This window comes from Labrus bergylta, chromosome 14, assembly GCF_963930695.1.
Source record: "Labrus bergylta chromosome 14, fLabBer1.1, whole genome shotgun sequence".
In the NCBI taxonomy this organism is placed as follows: domain Eukaryota; kingdom Metazoa; phylum Chordata; class Actinopteri; order Labriformes; family Labridae; genus Labrus; species Labrus bergylta.
The window spans coordinates 10,682,655-10,703,885 of NC_089208.1; the positions used below are offsets into that span (position 1 = coordinate 10,682,655).

At 38.4% G+C, this 21,231-nt stretch overlaps 1 protein-coding gene across 10 annotated transcripts in view; it reads left to right on the forward strand.

The window, feature by feature from the left end:
- Positions 1-21,231, forward strand: part of msi2b (musashi RNA-binding protein 2b) — a 265,751-nt gene that overhangs the window by 1,480 nt on the left and 243,040 nt on the right. For all 10 annotated transcript variants that reach the window (XM_065963096.1, XM_065963097.1, XM_065963094.1 and 7 more), the window contains exons 4-5: positions 5-89; positions 10,400-10,441. In XM_065963096.1, the coding sequence (XP_065819168.1) occupies positions 5-89; positions 10,400-10,441 (127 nt within the window). The remainder of the gene's footprint in view (positions 1-4; positions 90-10,399; positions 10,442-21,231) is intronic.

The following is a 21,231-nucleotide window of genomic DNA, read 5'->3' on the forward strand; positions in this document are numbered from 1 at the left end:
GCAGAGGATTTGGGTTTGTTACGTTTACAGATGCTGCCAGTGTAGATAAAGTCTTAGCTCAACAACACCATGAATTAGACTCAAAGACGGTGAGTTAATTTCTTCTACACTCTTATATAAGTATGTGTTTTACTTGCTTTTGCACTCTTCTGCACGCTGATATAACTGTGTGACTTTTTGACTGCCTGAGGCCTTGTGTGTGTGTGTGTGTGTGTGTGTGTGTGTGTGTGTGTGTGTGTGTGTGTGTATGGGGGGGACACCTCCTAAAGTTAACAGGCGGTTTGGATCAAGGTCATGCATGAAGGCTAAATGCATGATGGTCCCTTCAATGTGAAGCTTGGCAATAAAACACAACTCCAGGGTGAATATTATGTGTTCACTTTCACTTCTCTGGATGAATGGGACTGACACGCCCCCTTCTTTGCTGAGGCCACATGTGCACTGTGTGTGCACATATCTCATGTTCCACTGAAGGGCGTGCTGTCTCAGGCCCGCTGCCTCGCTTTTGTTTGACCCAGCAGACATTGCATTGTTTCACGCCAGATGCACTGATAGTGTTAGGGTAAAAAAAAAAACACACTTTCTAAAAAACTATTGCCCTCTTTTAAAAAAAAGTTTTTGTCAGTAAATCAAAGCAGAAGCAGAAATAATCAACTTAAAAAAACAAAAACAAAGACCTTATTAACACTTATTAGTTACTGCAATGTAAAACTTGATCATCTATTTTTAGCAGTTCAACAACAATCCGTGACCATTTCAAAAAGATGTTTTGCTTGAAGGAATAATCTGGATATACTTTACACATTAATTAAGTAATTGCATGGACAATAACCTGATCGTTAATGAAAAATATTGAACTATTCAGAATTATACTTACCTTTAGATTTTTGTCAGTGGATAAATAATTAGAGATGCCAGTCATATTTTGAAAGATGTGTGTAAGTGATGGATTAGAAAACTGAAATTATATTTGTCTGGGATTTTACTTCAGGAAAACCAGATATCCAAACATTGAGTTAGAAATGGAGTTGTTAAAGAGCAGAGTTGGAGTAATACCTTAAAGACAAATGGATTTTTCTTCTGGGGGCAGCATATGATAAGGATGCTCACTGATATCCTCCAGATCTGTATATGATATGGACGGTAATATAAATTTAAGATTTGCTGAAATGATCATGTTTTTAAACTCAAGTGTGATTGGCACACTGGTGAGACACTGTTTTTTTTTTTTAAGTTTTGGAGTGGCCTCCAATTTATATTCTTTAAAGTTCTTTCAAAAGCAAAGTTTGCAGGAAAGTTCCTGCTCGTTTTTTTTATTAGGACACTTTGATCTTTTTGGACAGTTTCAGAACAACTCATTGATTTACTTCTCCATATGAGCTTACACGTTGAGTGTTTCCAAGGACTAAATATGAGCTTTTTACCATTTAAAAAGAGATGCAAATATCTTTAGATTTTTTTTCTTTAACAAATAAAGTATTTAATTTTAAGGGGGTTTCATATGCCCACCATATTTCTTGCCCCTTTGTGGTTTCTCTCAGGTCTATTATTGTGAAATGGGTATTATGGTTAAAAAGACACAAGGTAGTCTTTCTATGTGTTGCTCATTCAAAATAGAGAGAGAGAAAGGGTCTTGGCAGCAAAATGACCGTTAAGTATGACTGATAATATCAAATAACCTGCAAACATCTGTCGAGGAGAGCGTGTAGAAGCAAGTCAAGGGGCTCCTCTCATGGGTTATAATACAAAAATACTTTGATGCAGAATCTAGAGCAGTTTGAAAACTTCAAGCTTGACATTTTGAATGAGTGACTATGTGACAGCTTGACAGCATATAGCATTTGGAGGATGGTTGAACATAAAAATGTTCTTGAACATAAATGGAGCAGTTGTTGGATTAGTGCCCTGCACTCATAGAGAAGAGGCAATAGGAAAAATGTCTTCATGCAGTTTTAATTGTTCTCAATAAGATCTTTATTAGATCGAACCTGATAACCTCTTGCTCTTACATATACTACTGCTACATATTATATCTTTTTTTTTGTCTAAGTAGTTCTCTTACCCATTTGAAAAAGACCATACTCATTGCTCACTGTTTTAAATGTTAAAGTTACCACACATTTGACCGCCACATACTCTATATGTAATGGTATTGTTAAAAAAACAACAACGTTTTATACTTTCCTTGCTCATCTGAAGCCAGTTAAGTATTATTTAATCGTTACCATTTTTGATAGCAGGCCACTTCTGTTGTGTATCCCAATACAGAAGATTTTAAAGCTTTGCAGCGACATATCATATTTACTATGGCTGTCAGAGTTAACTTGTTACGCCATCAAGGTACAATACGGACTAATTCATTTCTTAAAATGGCATTAATCACAAGCCATTTAGGCGCACTGTCGGTACAGCCATCGTAGCGTCTCCCTGTAGTCGCAGTGGTGAAAAAAAGATTGACACCACTGCACATTTGTATGGCTCAGTTCACTTTCACAAACTACCAGACAGCTCAGTTGACAAATCAAGAGTAATACCCACCTTGTGACAAAAAAATGATTGCTTCATAACAAGTTCCCTTTTCAATGGTTAGATTATTGTGGTAACCTTCAATCTACTGGAAGTTATTTTCATCTTCTTTCAAAATAAAAGCAGATTTGTATCCAACCGGAAGTTAAGTACCATTAGCATAAGACAGTTCAAACTTTCAAAGTAAAATCAGAACTAAACTGTTACGTAAAATAATGGAATTACAAAATGCGATTCTTTGCTATTAACTATTGAAATTCAGTGATTAATCGTTATTATTATTTTATACTTCTACAGCCTTAATATTTACACAAACCATCACATATACCATCACTCTTATTGCAGGCTATAGGTCGTGTTTGTGAGACGTGTGTCCTACTCTTCAGATTTAACAGCACTTCAGCTGAGAACTGAACAGTGACATTTTAAGCTCTGACATCCAATCATAATTTTCTCTGAGTTGCGGCCTTACTGCACAGCCACTGCAAAGTTCTCTAAACTTGTGCCACATCTGTCGTCAGTTACCTAATTGGCAAGTCCCACAGGGCTTGTTGCGAAACCTTTCTGTTATTATTATATTTATCGTTACCTGTGTCATGTATTATCTCTCCCTACGAATCCACACGTTAAGTAAAGTGTATTTTTGAAAGTTTTGCAAAAGTAGTTTGGCTTTTATTAGACAGTGTATAGTGGAGGGCTGACAGGAAATGAGGGGAAAGAGAGGCTTGGCTGGAGCCGACTGGGGGATGTTGTGATTACATGGTCAGTGTCTGAAACCCTTAAGGCTACCAGGCTGTCCCAAAAATGTTATTTCTTAATGACCATTTACATAACCAAGTTAGACTTTGACTTCTGCAGAGTCTATTTAAAAAGGTTTTAGAGCACAATTATATTTGCATTCTGGTGTAATTTTAACAAAACACTATATATGTGTGTGACTTATTTGCTGTTTCAACACCAGGTTTTTTGTTTCCTGTAAAATGATAGACCTGCAATAATGAGAATAATTACTATAAATGTAAGTTGAGGCTGAAGTGCTTTAAAGAAAGAGCTGAAGAGAGACAGGAAATCTTGGGAGGAGAGAGCGGGGTTGGATTTGAACCCAAGGCCGGTGCGACATAACTGTTCACTGATTCATTTTTGGGTTTTTTTCCCTTTTATTAGAGATACAGTGCAGGAGGAAATCAGGGAGAGAGAGTGGTGAATGACATGTGGGAAAGGAGACATAGGTTGGGCTTGAACCTGGGCTGCCCACTTGGAGCAGTATAGCCTTAGTACATGAGGCTAACCTAAGCGCTGGACCATCAGCGTCACATAATCAGATACATTTCTGACAGTGTTATGGACCAAAAGACCACAGACCACTTTGATATGTGCAGAAGTTGATATATTCAGTAGAGCCTGACTGATATTTCTGTGTGCCGATTTTTTCAGGCCGATGTGGACTTAATAGCGAGATGCTGGTTTTAGTGTTTCAGTTTTCTGATATGCACAAATATGGACACTTGTTTTACAGGAACATAATGAAAAAAATCAATGCTAAGAATAATTTAGTAAGTATGTTAAGGCTACATGTTCAGTAATCATTTTAAAATAAAGAAGTTTTGTCACTACATTTACATAGCATAAGGCTGCTGAAGTTTTGAATAGATCACATCAGATTAGATTCAACTTTATTGTCAAATTCCAAGTATTGAACAGCAAACTATTGTGCATCTTTTGCTAAATAATCCTAGAAGCGAAAGGTTTATTTTAATGATTGCTAAATAAAAACCTCATATCGCCAGCCATATCAGTAATATGAGATGTTTTTTGGGCCTATAAGCAGCTCTAGTATCCGAACTAGTAATGGTGCTGTTGTAGTATCTGTCAGTGTGCAAAGAATACAGCAGACCTATGGTAGCTGTCTGATATTTTTCCTCGCTATTTGTCACTGGACTGTATCTGCTGTGCTGTTGTATATTTTAACATCCACACTATCAAGATCTAATTGCATTATGATCCATCTTATCTCTCTAAAGTTTCTCAGCAGTAATGGAAAGAATGAACCAGTCCAGCAGATGTGAATATTTCTTGATGTGTTTGCAGATGTTGGTTTGATACAAGCCTCCTAGTTTTTTTTTTTTTGCAGTGCTCCAATGAATCCTTACTAGTGTTTTTGTCCCTCGTAACCTTGAAAGGACTGAGTGGCTTGAGGTGCTGTGACTTGCGAACAAGTTGAGTCATAGTATGCGTACACTGCGAGTGGAAATCATACCGAATTCTAAATGTTTCCCTCTTGTGTTGCTCATTTATAAGTTGAAGGTTGATATGCTAATTTTATAGTTCGGGTTTGGCATTGGGAAACACATACACACACATGGTAAAGTAATAATCTAAAACCAAAAAAAGCATTTCTTCTTTTAGTCACCTTAGAAGCTCACACAGGAATTTCCTGCTAGATTAGCTTAAAAAAGCTTTAGAATCAATGTATCATCAACCAAAATGCCAGGACAGGCCCAGATAGACCTTTGTTTTTTTTTTAAATTAACTGTGCACTCCTTTTTTGTCCAGTTATGAAAACACTCAGACTAGGATGAATGAGAATGAGACATATGGGAAACGAAAGCCTGAGGCTACAAAACACACATGCTGGTAATTCAGAACATATTTACCATTTTTCATGATGCTTTGTTCCGTTTCGAAATATGCAACTCATGGCATCTGTTGCTGAAGATCTTTGAAGGCAAGCCGTTATGAACAGGAGAAGCATGATTTTGCGTTTGTGAGGTGACATTTGAGGACTTTTCAAAGCAGTAGATTGATGCCATGTTAATATTGTGTTCTAGTTTTGCATAAAGCGGGATTATTTTTTAAAACGTGTATCAAGACTAACCAATTGTCTTGACAATCTGACACTGTAAAATGTGATTTCAATCTTTACATATTGTAACCTGTAAAACCTACAAACGTCTATGCTCTGTGTCTTTTGTAAGATAAACATATTCTATGCAGTCCAGGGGTAATCCCAGCCTTTATTGAATGACCTCAGGTCAACCTATACTCGCAGTTTTGATGTTTGAGGTGAGGCAGGAAACAACCCAGAGGGAAAGGAGGAGAAAAGGCGCAGAGGGGGAGCAGCTGCTCTTAGTGGATCTGAATCGTATTCATCACGTACGATTTGGAAGTGAAGTCAAATGAGTGAGCTAAATTCTGACTTGCTCTTATTCAAGTATAGCAGGTGCTCTGTCTTCTGCAGTTAATTATGGCTGAAGGCGTTATTAGTTCATGCTGTATCCATGTCTTGTCGGTACACACAGAACATCAGATGTTTGTCAAGGCAGGAATGTAATATTGTGTGTAATACCAGAGAATTTGGATTATTATCATAATGTAGTTGCATATTTTTGGGGGAGAAATGATTTTGCCTGTTGAGCATGACTTTGGAAAAAATCCCCAGAATTGATTTGGGGAGCACAAGAAACATCCTTTTTGAGATGTTATTCCGCTGCATAAAAAAAACGATTGACAGCACAGATATGAAACATTTATGTTTTAATTTCAGGCCTGTTCCGTTGATATCGCAAACGCACACCTGTGGACCCGCTCACACTCTGAAGTTGGGAGAAGCTGTGGGCTTTGATAAGCCTCTTTCCTTTTTAGCTTAAACACCACATCATCATGCTAGTGTAGATATGTCTTTAGAGAGAGGAAGAGCGTTTACCCAGGAGCCGCATTAATATATGAAATCCTTTTGTAAGATGTGAACTTAAGATATATGCTGTTTCTTTGCCCTGATCTCCCACAGTCGCATGCAGAAGCAGCCCTTAGAGACCCCGTAGTAAAAGGCTGTGGAAGATAAAAGATGATGATGGTGGGGGGGGGGGGGGTTCCTTTTTTCTGTACTCATTTGTTACATTGACATATCAGGTTGTATGATGTCTGGAGGAAATCCAGTTTTTGTTCTGTGTAAGACCGTGTTTGATCATGTTACAAAGGTGTGTATCCGAACTATTCATTTGAAAAATGTCTTTTTGCGGTCATGTAAAAAGGGGAATAAGGTGAGCACATAGCCAACAGTGCTTCAAAGGAGAAACCATTTTTTGCTTCAGCATGTTGAGAAGGCTCTTGACACTGAGGACGGCGTTGTGCGATACTTCAGCAGTAGTGCATTTTTAGAATTTCACTATCTGTGCCCTTGTGCTGAACTGTGTGAACTCTGTTAGATACTTAAGATTTATCTGAGATACCCATTGGAAAAAAAGCACACATGTTGTAATTGCAGAGCCCTTTGAAAAAGACATCACATCAGGGGATTGCCGGTGCATTATACAGTACAAATACAGTTACCTCTATAGATGGTGGTTGCAGTCATTGATTCTGCCCCCCACAATCAATCAAAGTTAAGGCTATTTCTATGTTAAATCTTTTTTTTAAAGTCCCAATGACCTTTCTCTGTAGGACAATAATAAACAAAAGGTGAATTGTTTCACTGCTTAATTGTGCTAGTTTCCCCTGTTTGTGCAGATAATCTGGCAACCAATAAAACCAATGTTTAGAGGTGGAGCACATTGATATTCAGTGCAGACTATTCATTCAGCTTCAAGTCAGGTTTCTTAATATTTATGTGCTGTTAACTTTGTATGCGCCGCTTGTGATGTTTCAATGATGAAGATATTTCCTAGAGGGGTATTAATAGAGTGCTTTTACTGCTACTACATGATAACCACACAGCTACAGCTGATGGGCCCAGCTTCATTCACTGAAGTTATGTACATCTTGTATTAGTTTCTGAATATTTTATGATGTGATTTTACTTACCTTGTGTTTTAATGCTGTCATGTACCTTTTGTAGACATGTCCCAGCCCAAATAGCGTAGGCATTTCAAAAAAGCACAGATAAAATGCCTGTAGTTGTAGCTTTCAGATCACTTATAGTAGAGAATTTAAAAAAAGTTAAAGCAATAGCACATTAAGAAGTGTTTTCTCCCTCCAAATATTACCAGAAAAAAACATTAAAAAAAAAAGAAAAATGGACAAAATATTAGAGTTCATATTTTGTTTTAATAGAGATGGGTGGAAGGCTTCAGGGGAGTAACATTTTGGAATCACTTTTTGTGGAATCGCAGAAACAAGTGCCCTCCCCAGGTCTGGTTGACTGATCCCAAACCTGGTGTGTTACATCACAAATATGTTAGAAGAAGGGAGCATGAGGTACAACTGAGAAAACATAATCCCTGGTTCATGGTACGGTTTTACAGTGCATAATTATAGCGCATAATTTAGCTCCTGGCCATAAGTCTGCAGGCAGGCATGCATATAAATGTGTAAACTGAAGGGAAACAATTGCTACATCTCTCCTCCTCCATAATTTCAAATCTCTCAAAGGAGTCATTCATCATAAGTTGTGACCTAAAAAGGTGCTGCTACAGCGTTTCTCAGAAGGATTGGTTTGTAAGTCCTCGTTGCCTAATTTGGTTGCTTTGCTCGGAGAACGTTTTTAAACAGTTTGCAGTTTCCTCGTTTTTAACACAGGTCTGTGCACATAATTGTCCCTGTTTGATAATTGTTGTATTTTAAACTGACAACTGAAATGACCTACACTGCTGCTGCTGCATTAAAATCTCTGTATTGGTGGAACAGGGAGCTTCCTTGTGAATAGAAATTCTCAGCAGGCCAGAAAAATAATTAGTTTATACAGTTTGATGAAATGAGGTTTGATATGTTTCGTAAAAGCTTAAAAAGTGCGATACATTACCAAGTGTAGGATGTTGGTATTCACAGCATAATGTGTTGTCTTTGCTCAAATAGGGTGCACAAAATAATTGAGTTTGAATTGGTTATGCCTGGGGCTAAGTGCTAAAACAAATCTTTAAATGAAATTCATTACAAGCAGGGTTGCCATTCACAGGTGTTATTGAATTCATTTCTCATTTTGACCTGATTTAGAAAGATAACCGTAATAACTGAGACTGACAGAAGAGATGACAATGACATTGCGCATCATGGTTTCCCCTCAAACACATTAAAACGTACTCAGTCTCATTGGCTTAATTGATCCGTGCAGATGGTGTGCTTTTGTTTTTATGTTCCTCGAGTCATTTTCTTTTCATCGTTTTTCACAGTGGGGAGAGATATCTTGTTCTTAAATAAATCCATCTGTGCTGAAGGAGTTACTTAAATTAATGCAGATTTGATACATCAATTGTAAAGAGTTCATTATAGCACATGAAACTACGGCACAGCTTGAAAAGGATTTCTTGCTGAAAAACAAATCAGTAAGATACAAAAAACAGACAAATGTTTTGGGGAGTACTTTTTTCCTTCCTTACCATTGTCCAGGCAAGGACAAACAAGGACAACATCGCCATGCAAAATATTTTCTCCTTATTTTTAAGTGAAAGGTTGATGTGACCCCCCCCCCCCCCCCACACACACACACACCCTCCCACCAGTGAAATTAACGAGGAAAATTAAGCTAATGAGATAACAAGCACAAGACGGAGAAACAGGCTCATCTGACGCATCCTCTTGGTTATTTGGCAATATCTGGAGGCGTCAACGGCCTCAGACTCTCATTTTCTCCCTGTCATATTTAATCAGAGATTCCCGCCTAAAATAAAAGCAAGTCTCTGCGACGACCATGACCAGCAGAAAGATGGTGTGGCCGGCCTACACTCTTCATTTTTTCTTCTTTAAGCAGTTCTGTAACTGTCTTTAATACAAATCAGTTGGCAGCACTTGTTCTTAATTTGGAAGCACCAATAGTTTTTGGCCTGAGGTCTAATTCACACATAGTAATAAGCAGTAATTAATATGTGTTTTCCTTAAGTGCATTGCCCAATGTAATGAGTGTTGTGCCTAGAATGTGTCATTGAGCTTCATCAATTGTAGAACAATTTCTCCCGTTAGTAATGAGGTCAGAGATGTTTGCCAGCTGCCTTCAAATCCTCATAATGACACATTTTCTTCTGTCATTAGTCGATGCTGGAGATAAAAATACTCTATGCAGTGAGAAAACGTACTTAACTTGAAATAGTTGACAGTATGAATGAAAAGGGACAAGGATATCCATCAGGAAGTTTGACTGATTTGCTGTCAGAGAAAGAATGGATATATTGACTAATACAGTCTAAGCATTAAACGGTAGTTTACACATGAACCGGTCTGTGGGATCATACGCTGAATTAGAAAAAGATTTAATAGTAACAAACTACAACATGACTACTATCATATTTAAGAAAACATTTAGCCTGAGTTGTTGTTGTTGCATCCAAGTTATTAACCCTGTGGCCGAGAAATAGTGGAAACAGTTCAGAAAGAAGATGGTAGGATACTATAGGCAACTTCTAACCATGACCTGTCCATCCTGTAGTGACGATCATGTAGCCTAACCTTACCTTAAGGAGGGAAAGAGTGAAAAAAAATAATAAATCAGGTTCACAGCAGACCCATTGTGTTTCAAGAATCCCCCCCTGTCAAGTTCTTACTTCCACTTTTTTGGGTCATTCATGTGCACTAAATTTGTAATTGCAATAATTTTGAACACTCTTGAGTGCAGCTTTGCTTTCTGAAAATGCGGCTCAAATTCAAAAGCAGACTGTATCACCACGGGCTGATTATGCAGCTTTTGTAAATCTTAATTGCTCGGATAAATTGTTATCATTGTGAGTTGAAAAAAAAAAAAAGAAAAGACATTTTGATACATTGAGTTCTGAATATGTGTTATTTCGGTTTTAAAATACTAGAATGTATTCCTAGCGAGAGAGGATTTAAATGTGACTGTGTGAATGGCTCTCTTTGTTAAATATTTTCCATCACCTGTTCATTCCTTTCTCCTCCTTAGAATACCGCAGCATTCTTTTAACCACTGCTTTTCTTTTCTTGTTCCCAGATTGATCCTAAGGTTGCCTTTCCCCGTCGCGCCCAGCCTAAGGTAAGAATAAATTGGTCACTAACCCTGCTCAAAGAAAATGATTATGTCTCATGTCACTAGCTTACCTAATTTTGTTTGCTCGCGCAGCAGATACAAAGAGGCAGCAGTTGTCTGTTTGTTATTGGAGAGAAATACCAAGTCTGGCTCCATTGTTCTCTCATTGTCTGTGCTGTTTCCCCGAAGCAATTAAAGTTGGACACATAAGACTTAAAGGACATTTTCAACATGATTGAGGTCATGTAGTTTTTTTTTCTCCTACCTTACTGTTTTATATTAGATTTTTTTACCTACTGCTTTGATGCTTATATTTGCATTTCATCCCTCATTATATATATTTTTTAAGTAAAATGTTTTTAAGGGAATTCTGAAGTCTTTTTTGTGCTATATTGATAGGATTAGCAGATGATGCCAATCCTAGACTGCAAGAGTATGAAATGAATCTTAATTGTCTGTTTAATGCAGCTGAGTGGAACCATCTTTTTTCCCTAAACAATATTGGTTTCTTGGAGTCCTGCCTTGCTTGAAAATTGCATGTTTGTATGAGCAGAGAGCATTGGCTTTTAGAGCCAGACTGATAAAGAAGCTTTATCACTAATAAGGACATGTGGGAACATTCATTGATTACAGATATGATAGAAAATAGAAGGAAAATAATTTTAATGAAAGTAGACCTTTTTATGTTTGGATTTCGCCCCATGCAAATTCATTCATAACCGCTATTTCTTAAAAAGATAACTTTAAAAGAAAAACATCATTGAGTTATTGTTCACCAGGTATAGTCCCAGGAATCTTAAAGAAGAGATTTTTAATCTCAATGAGTTTTGCTCCTGGTTAAATGAAAAAAAACAAAAAAAACATGGGTGCGCCAGCGGTCTGCTCAGCTGTGATGCTTAGCTACATAAACTGCAGACAGTGCTGGAAGTATTTAAAGTTATGAAGTTAGTGTGCTGTGTCATGAAATGTGATTACATCATTTCAATATCAACAAACTCAACGTTTTTCTGCATTGTTTTTTGTGTGAAATAATATCGGTGCTTATCATAAAAACATGTACATCGGTATTGATACATCTGATTGGCCCATATCGGCCCATTATTATATACCAAACTGTATATCTCTGGGGCTCTTTGGTTTGGTCTGACTGAATATTTAAGAATTGATTGATTACTTTTCATGATGTGATGAATGACATTCATTAACCGGGTATGGGTCTGTTAAGTTGTATTGAAGTTGAATGGCGTTGAACGACGTAAGTGATTTAGACATTTCTTTTCAACTGTGGTGCATCATGCATGTAGAAATGTCACGATTAGCCTTGAAACAATATGTGATTTAAATAAAAAAAGCCAAACTCCAATCAAGCAGGAACTGTTCTCTGCGCTCTTCATAACATATATTATCTTTTCCCTTTTCTTGATTACTAGTCTTGAGCATTTCTATTGACAATTAAATATTAAGCTTGAGCAGATGGTACTCTGGTGTAGTCAAGGGCTTTGTTGACATGTCCCCTCAAACCATCCTCCAGCTTTAGTGTGCAGGCTACAGCCCCGCACAGTACAGTGAAGAACTATTCAGCACCACTATCAGGGCTTTTTCCACCTAAACCAGGTGGAAATCGATAATAGATTTTCTCCTTCCCACCGGATCAGAGAGAGGCATTGTTAAAGACTTGGTCAGGTTTCAAATGAAGAATTGGCAGTGCAGGCTTTCAAAGCCCGAGCACATGGTGACTTAAGGATATCGGCATATGGTTGAGAAACTACCAGCGTTTCTCCACACTTTCTTACATGGCAAATGTATCACTTGAACTTTTTCTGTTCTGACTCGGCCTCATAAAGGGTGCAATAAAACATCTCAGATGCTTCCAATTTTCAAGTGAACAAGAAACTCCTCTTACTGCCGTGCTTATTGTTAATCTTTTTTAAACAGTGTTATATATTTTTTTTTTTTAGCAATGACTCAGAGAAGAAAATATTTGTGGTTCTACCTCACGTGATTCATAACTCAGGGTAATAATAACACTGTAACAGAATCTGTGGCTGTGTCTTGTAGCAATGATTTATAAAATGCTATAGGGCAAGCTTGTTAGGAAAGAAAAATGGTTGTATTGAATGTGGATTATAAAGGATCTTAAAGCAATGGGATTAGGCCAGATAGATTAACATTGCATGGGTTTGTACTTTCTGTTCAATTGATTTAAGACCTTTAAAAGAAGTCCCATTCTCAGGTCCCCATTTAGAAAGTCCTCACTATTTTGCATTTGCTTTCTTTTGTCCCTCTTTCCCCCGTCCACTGTCTGCCTGCCTGGCTGCTTATGCAGCTGTTGAATAGGCTTCGTTCTCGTTTTAAAGAGGCTCGCCTTGGCAGGTGCCTCTGTGGCACGGGCTTCGGGGAGCGAGTCGTGACGAGACCAATCAGCGTTAATTTTCTCACGGCTAACAATGACCTCAGAGGTAACCCTGCCAATGACCTCCTCACCGCTGAATGCTGCAGTATGGTCAAACCATACAGTATGTACAGCACGTATAGAGTAATTCTGAAAACAGACAGGAAGTGAAGGTGAACACAGAGGACATTTCACTGTAAACAACTGAAGGTGTTTGCGGCAGGATGACAGGATCACAGGGAAAACAACTTGTATCAGCAGCCATAACTGACACTGCCCCAAACCACGGACAGTTCCACAGCAAAGGGGAAACACAGAGGAGTGCAGCAACGAATAATAATTTATAATATAGTGACCTACACTGCTTTGCAATCATTTAACCTGAAACTCATTTTCCTTATATCACAAATTTGCTCGCCTATACAGTAGGTCTTGCAATTTTGAGGAATTTGAAATGAGGCAGTTTTCTTTTAAACGCCGGTATTAAACATGAATTACAGGTTACCCTTACAGTATTGGTAAAAAGGTGACAACCAAAGACTCTGTCAATCTAAGAAAACATAGTTAATAAACATAATAATGAATAATGTCACACAACCAAACCGTACCTTAGACTTAAAAGTGAACATTCAGTATTTAAAACAGAGGCTCTGCTTACAAGTCGTGTGTGAGGTATAAGTGCAGACTAGAGCACAAATATTCAGGGATTAGTTTTCACTTGCAGATGATTGACAGGTGAGAATGAATGGATTAAACAACGATGATGTGATGCAAAGTGCTTTGTGTGCATTCATTTATGCCTGCTCCTTGCCTATTCATCCTGGCTGGGCCTGGGCATTATTTATTAGATAGATAAAGGAAACTTTAGAATGGCAGGATCGTAACATAAACATTTCATCATCTCAACATTTACTTCCGTGACAAACTATTTATAAATCATTTTGTTCATAGCAGATGTATTTGGTTTAATGCTATTCTTGCAATGATATATTGTCATAATTTTGATTTGGGGTAGTTTTTGAAAAGAATGGATTTCAGTTATTTTTGGCATTACATGATGGGCAGTTTGTAAGCATTTAACACAAGTGTGTTTTAAGTCTTCAAAACTTTAATTAATAACGGTAAAGACAAATGTAAGAAGAGTTTAGTCAGTCACCCATATAGCTAAATCAGTCAATTCCTTATTATATATGAATAAAAAAAAAATGTGTGACCATTGCTGAGAAATCTAGATGATCCTTCTCCTTATTCTGATGCTAAATTAGCTAATCTAGAGTCTTAGAAAATTATAATTTGTCACTGAAGTTTGCAGAGGATCTTTTAAATGGGTGAGGTTTGATGTCTGCAAGATAAAATAATGTGGTCTACAGAGTTTACAGTGAGGTGAACCCACCAATGTGAACCCCTCGTTCAATGACTGAGCTGCAAAAATGATGGTCTTTGAATTTCCACTGAAGCTTATGTGAGGCCTAATCAGTCATACATTATAATATATTAGAACCTAAGCCCAACTCTGATTAAGATTTAAACAAAATGATGGTCTTTCTACTCCCAAATGATCCCTGTGTTTTACCCATTAAAATGTTGAACCTGTTGACATACTGAGGATATGAATAAAAACAAACCCACATGCCTTTTTAGTATTGTGACTGTGTAGAGAAAGTTGTAAGGAGAGGGAGATGAGATGAGGCTGTTTCTTGCTGTCTGTTGTTTGATATCCTCCAGTAAGGTTCTTACTGAAAGATCTAAATGAGGCCTGCTCTCTGCTTCCCAGAGAAATCAAAGCGACGGTTTCCACCGACATTGCTCGAGATTTACCACTCGACTGCTGGCGTCATTACCTCTGCTGCTGCTGCTGCTGCTGCTGCTGCTTTTGTTTCCCACAGTGGAGTAACACGTAACTATGGCATGTCCCAGCATGATTTTAATTGCCGGTGGGACTGCGGCCACTTCAGTGGGAGATGAGTTCTGATGGCGTGTTATTGAAATGAAAGGAAGGAGCAGCAGCCATTTACAGAGCGCTGGGTGTAACCCTTTTTGTGCACCTCTTAAAGGGATTTGCCTTGTAAGGCATCCCGAACAAGTTGTCACTGTGTCTCAGGGATGCAGAGAGAAGACTCTATCTGTGCACAAATAGATGTGCAGTGCACTGACGCAGGTGTGACAACACTTCTAGATATTCAGTTTATTTTGTCGACCGAGACAGTTTTTTTTCCTGAAGCTTCCTGTATTAAACTGCATGTGTTAATGTCGGTGAGGAGGATGGAAAACTATGCTTGCACGCTGGTTGAGGTAATTCTGGGCTATCAGTCAAAATAACAGTCAAACTACACAAATTTTTACTCCAACCTGTGACAGCTGTGACTGTGGTTCCCCTCATCACGGCCGGCAGTTTCATTCTAACTCTGGCAGCTGGAGCTCTCTTTCTCTCTTTCTCTATGCCTCTCTGTGTCTTTGCATGGCTTCTTCTGGTTCTCCCTTTGCATCTTTCCTTTTCTCTCTCTCTCTCTCTCTCTCTCTCTCTTTCTCTCTCTCTCTCTCTTACACTTGCTCGTTTTCTATGATAGAGGGGGCTTTATGTTACACTTGCAGAAAAGACTTAAAGGTGTCTCAGTCTCAAGTTTGAATCAATTGTTACAATAATACTACATGAAGTGCTGTAAATACAGAATCACATGCTTTTGTTATTTTACACTCACAAGGTACAGGATTAATACAGCACAGAATCACTAGATTTCTCACAGAAATATAATATTGATACATGATTAAATTGATCTTTTTTTCTGTGACAGCGTTTTTTTAAAAAGGTCATTGAGACTGCTATGGTCTTTGTCAGATGTTTTTTTTTGTAAAATAGGAGCCACACCATGTTTATAGGTCTTTTATACCTAGAGGCTGACAAGCTTTATGATGACAGGTGTGGGCACACAGAAACCAATTCTATAATGAGAATTATTTTACAACTAACACTCAGATTTTGAAAAATGACATTGAAATTATTAAAAACTTAAAAAAAGAAATATATATATTTTGTGGATCTAGTTAGACATTTTTTTTATTTCTATAGACAGATTGTAACCATACATCATTCTTTGAGAGAGTCAAAGTCAGAAACATTTTTATTGAATTTAACAGTAATTTACTTTCAAATCCCCCCAGTTGCCCACGTATGGAGATAGAATTGTCTCAAAAAGATTTATACATATCGAAATGATATGTATAAATATTCATACATTTATAAATATACAAATATAAATACCGGTAATAATAATACGTGCAGATTTTAAATATATTTTCAAGATTTGAAAATAAATATGCTTGACTTTGTGTGTGGATTCTGCATGTGTGGATCTTTTGGGCTTTTCTCTCCGTGAATAAATACAAATAAATACCCCCGAATTCGAATGCGAATACACCCTCTCCTGAACAACCAGTAGATGGCAGTGTTGTGCAGCCACCGCTGGTTATGGTTATGGTTACGTATTTGGCAGACGCTTTTATCCAAAGTCTATGACTGCTGTACTGCTGCAGGATCAACAACATGGAAGCGAACAGTGGACTAACCGGATGGGTAAGTAATAACTAGTGATTACTGTTTCTTGTGGGTTGTAGTGCCATTTTTTTAAATCTACTAGACAGTAAACATGAGACCACTTAGTCAGTGTACAGATGTCACTGTCAGATGTTACCGATGTTGACATGACATCTGTGAACGTTAGCCAGCTAGCAGCTAGTTCTAAGTCTCCTGTCCCTAGCAAACAAAACAGATCAAGCCATCTAGCAGCTATAGTGTGTCTGGATTAAGCCACAGTCAATTTGAGGTAAAGAAATAAACAAGAATGCTTATTTGTTTTCATCTGAAGGCCACACAGTAGTATGCTTGTGACTTGATGGAAACTAAAGATACATTTTTCGCTAGCGTGGTCAGCAATCGCTGCTAGTCAACAAATGTTCTTGCACTATAGCTGCTAGATGGCTTGATCTGTTTTGTTTGCTAGGGACAGGGGACTTAGAACTAGCTGCTAGCTGGCTAACGTTCACAGATGTCATGTCAACATTGATAACTACTGACAGTGACATCTGTACACTGACTAAGTGGTCTCATGTTTACTGTCTAGTAGATATAAAAATGTCACTACAACCCACAAGAAACAGTAATCACTAGTTATTACTTACCCATCCGGTTAGTCCACTGTTCTCTTCCATGTTGTTGATCCTGCAGCAGTCATAGACGGTAAATTTGGATAAAAGCGTCTGCCAAATACGTAACCATACCCATAACCAGCGGTGGCTGCACAACACTGCCATCTACTGGTTGTTCAGGGGAGGGTGCATTCGCATTCGAATTCGGGGGTATTTATCTGTGGATGACAGTGTGTGGTAACAATGTCTCTATGTGGCTATGTGCTAGAATGGCTGAACTCTGCATCACTTGAGCCCAGCGCAGCACAGATTTGCATCTCCATTATAATAGGTCTACCTGCCCAAGGTGTGTTCTCAATGGTGTCTTGCTTGCCTTTAGTCGATTATGATTACATGAAGCGAGCTGTGTCAGTGACTCGTGGTCAAAGAGGCGGCTGTAAATGCTGTAACTCCCTTGGGTGAGATTGAAAAATATCCACTGATTGTAGCTCTACTAAAACTCCATATTAGATGATCAACACAATCTATGTACAACAAATCCTGCCTGTAAAAGTCCCATTTTTATTATGTCGTTGGAAGGGTTTTATTTTGAACGAACCATATCAGGAAATGTGTTTTAAGCATCAGCAGCTTAAACACACCTCTGCAGGAGAGAAATGAAACTAAAAACCACACAGATTCAGTTACAAGCTACAACGCACTGAGAAGTGAACACACTGTGACTTAGGCTATAAAAACATCTTTCCCTGGTCTCCTGCACAGAAACGAGTTGAGTATCATATCGTATCCAACCCAACATATCATATTGCCGGGGGGGGGGGGGGGGGGGGGTCGTAGTGCATGAATATTTAAATACTGTAATACAGCGATATGATACTGGAAAAAGCAAAAAACATACTGTGATACGAACCTCAGGTCATATCATAGCCCAGCACTAAGAGTTAAGAAAGTGTTTTATTAAAAAAGGTTGTGGATCAGTTTGTTGATTTACTCATATATTACAAAATGTTTAAAATTTGCAATAATACTGTATCATGACAAAGTGTCACAGTGAAAGAGCATCGCCTGGCCTGTGTTGTTTTCCACCCCCAGCTGACAGACACACACAGACTCACAGTACATATATTGTAATAAAGAGTGTGTCGTTTCAAAGACATTCAAAACAAGCCTTTTCTCTTTCTCTGCCCCTTCCTCCCTCGTCCTCCCCTCTCTCCATCTTTCCCTCTCTTCGCTCTTCTCTCTCCTTCCTTCACAGTCTTTCAGGATTACAGGGCCTTGTAAATCCTGTCTTACACCTTGCTCAGTTATTTGATCTAGATTTAGAATTATGATATTCCCCCCCTTCTGAAAATGATCCTGATTTTAAATGACACAGCTCACTGCTGGGAAAATGAAACCTCTGTAGATGCCAGCCCCTTTGAATGTCCCTGCGAGTTTATTAAAAGCACCAGCTTCCCCGCTCCAACTCAGATCTGCACAGCTGCACGAGTGTGAAAGAATATTCAAGGACAAAAGTCTTTAATGTCGAACAGAATGCCATATCAATATCTTTGTTCGGCTTTATAGTTTTTGACAATGAGCCCTTCCAACTATTTATCATGTGAAGAAGATAATTTCTTATTGGATATTTCTTATTTCAAGGCATCTCTACCAGCAGATAGCACACAGCTTGGAAACGGGAGACATAACGTTGTGTTGTGCAGGCTATTATCCGAACCTGACGTTGCATTTCAAGGCATATGGCACAGGTCTTCTCCTGGTGAGAGACCAAGATGTCCAACTGAATAAGATATTTGCCCTGTTTCTCACAATAAATGCACTTCTGGAATGGGTTTTTACAACTGACACTAAATGCGCAGACGTTTCACCGAAACCAAGACTCAGACAGAAGACGATGGAAAAGTGACAAGCGAGTTGATGGAAATTTTTCACTGTCACTCTCCTCTCACCCTCTGAAGAAAAAAAAAAAAAATCTGATGTGCAGACCACATAAATAAACCCGTCCTTTAGATGGAAGCTGACATGCGGAGTTGTTTTTTCCCCTCCTTGTGGTAATGACTACTGTTGCCCGAGCTAGAGATGGGTTTAAATCCCTGACCCGTCAGCTCCTTTGCTTTCAGCAGCCTCTGTGGATCTGCTCCAGATGAAAACGGGGCCAGAGCACAGACATATGAATGACTGTTTGTTTGGTGGTCAGACACAATCACCAACTGAGTGACCCAGTTAACGGCTAGTCAAAGCGTTGCTCAGTTTGATTCATGCAAGTTTTTTTCTTCTTCTGTGGGTTCTCTAAATGTATTTTACACTTTCCTCTATTGTTAATGCTTCAATTGACAGATGAATAAAGTGTGAATGTAAATGCTAGCGCAATTATTTATTTGACAATGAAAATATACTATGAACACACATTTCTATTGTTGCAATAATTGCCGGAGCGCCTGTGAATGGAGTGTACATGTGCATGATTCCTCTTCTTTTTTTTCGGCCTCCCTCTTTCTCTTCCTCCTCGGTTGTGGGTGGAGAGTAATTAGGTTTTCGAGGGGGATTGAGAAGTTCTTACAATGCTTACCAATGGCAGCAGCAGTCAGGCAGGCTAGTGCTGGCAGGGCAGAGAGGACAGAGGGCCGTGCAGGAGCCTGGCACTGCTAAATCTGATGCTGACTGACAGTAATGAGGACAGCCTGCTAGCCAAGATGGAGAGGAGAGGAGAGGAGAGGAGAGAGGAGGGCATGGTCCTCCACTCTCAAGACCTCTTATCAAAGCATCTGCACGGAGGCACGCACACATGGACACAGAAATGAAAACAACACAGGAACACACTCAGAAACACATGTTTGATGTGTACTAGGTATGTGCCAGACTAAATGCATCACTGGGCTGGATAATACCTCAAGATTTCATACCAATGTTTTTCATTATCAATACTGTTGCCAGTACTTAGACCTTCGTTTATGTCCAATACGGGGTTCCCCTCTGATAGTAGTGCAATTAAAAGGTTGCAGTGGAAATTTACTAAATGCTGAAATTTTTCTAGCTTCGACTAATATTAGACTCTCAGCTAGAGCCTAAAAGTTTGTTATTGACACACACATTTACCTTAAACCCATGTATATTTTGGTGTTAATTGATAATGTCATCATTCCAAGGTATTAACTACTTAATTACCCAATGCCGCATTTTAGGCAGTATGGAAGGCAGATACCAATACTGATATTGGTTTAGGACAGGGGTGTTTCTAGCGAATGATTTTGCTGTTGATTAAACACAAATTAAGAAGCTGACTAGTTGAATAGTCGAAGAAAACTGTCAAAATTGAACAGTTTAACACAGTTAACATGTAGACACTGTGATCTTATATCAAATTAGCTTGGCTAACTTTAGGAGAGCTAGCACCGTCAGCCTTCAGTTCTCCTGGCAGGTTGACGCTCACATGCCTGTGCTGAATGTGGTTACACATTGCTGGTTATATTCCAGTTAAACCTGGCACAGTGTACATACAAAGTTTTCTCAACTTTTTGGATCAAAATACTGCCAAACTGTAACCGCGACAGAAAATGTAGATACAGGACCAGCTAGTGGCAGACGGCTGAGCTTGCAGCTTACACACAACATTTGACCACCATTGGGGGCCTAAAATAATACAGATGTTCATTATTAGTTCAACCAACTTGTAATTCTAGTGTCGACTAATGGTGAAGATGTTTAATCAATAAGCTAACTCATCTCACACATCCCTGGTTTCTGAACGGCTTTAGGTAAACAAAACTTATTTTCTTCAATCTAGCATTTTAAAGAAAGTTTTAAAATGAAACCAGTTTTTATCCTTTCTTAGAAAGCAGCAGTTCTTTTTTTTTTAAAAAAACATTGTGCTCAGTCTTTAGAAAAGAGCAGATCTTTGGGTCTTAAATCCTCTGTGAGAATGTTTCATTTTTTATCACCGATGTGTCAAAGCTTTAAGTGTTATCTTTTTTGCAGATCTCGTCCTGTGCATGCATAGATAGTGACCAGAAAAATCTCATTCTGCTTCTTTGAAAAGTCAAACAAAATAACTAACTGTGAATCTTTTGATGCAACAGAAGTTTCAACATTATGCTCAATTTGGTCATCCATTGTCTCGTTGCTTTTGTAGGTCGTAAATTGTCATCATTACTCAGTTTAAAATAACACTCCTTATAGAAGATTTAAGACGGTAGTATTATTAACAGTAATACTAGCATGTTCATAATGTACAAATACATGAAGTTACAAACAATAACTTCAT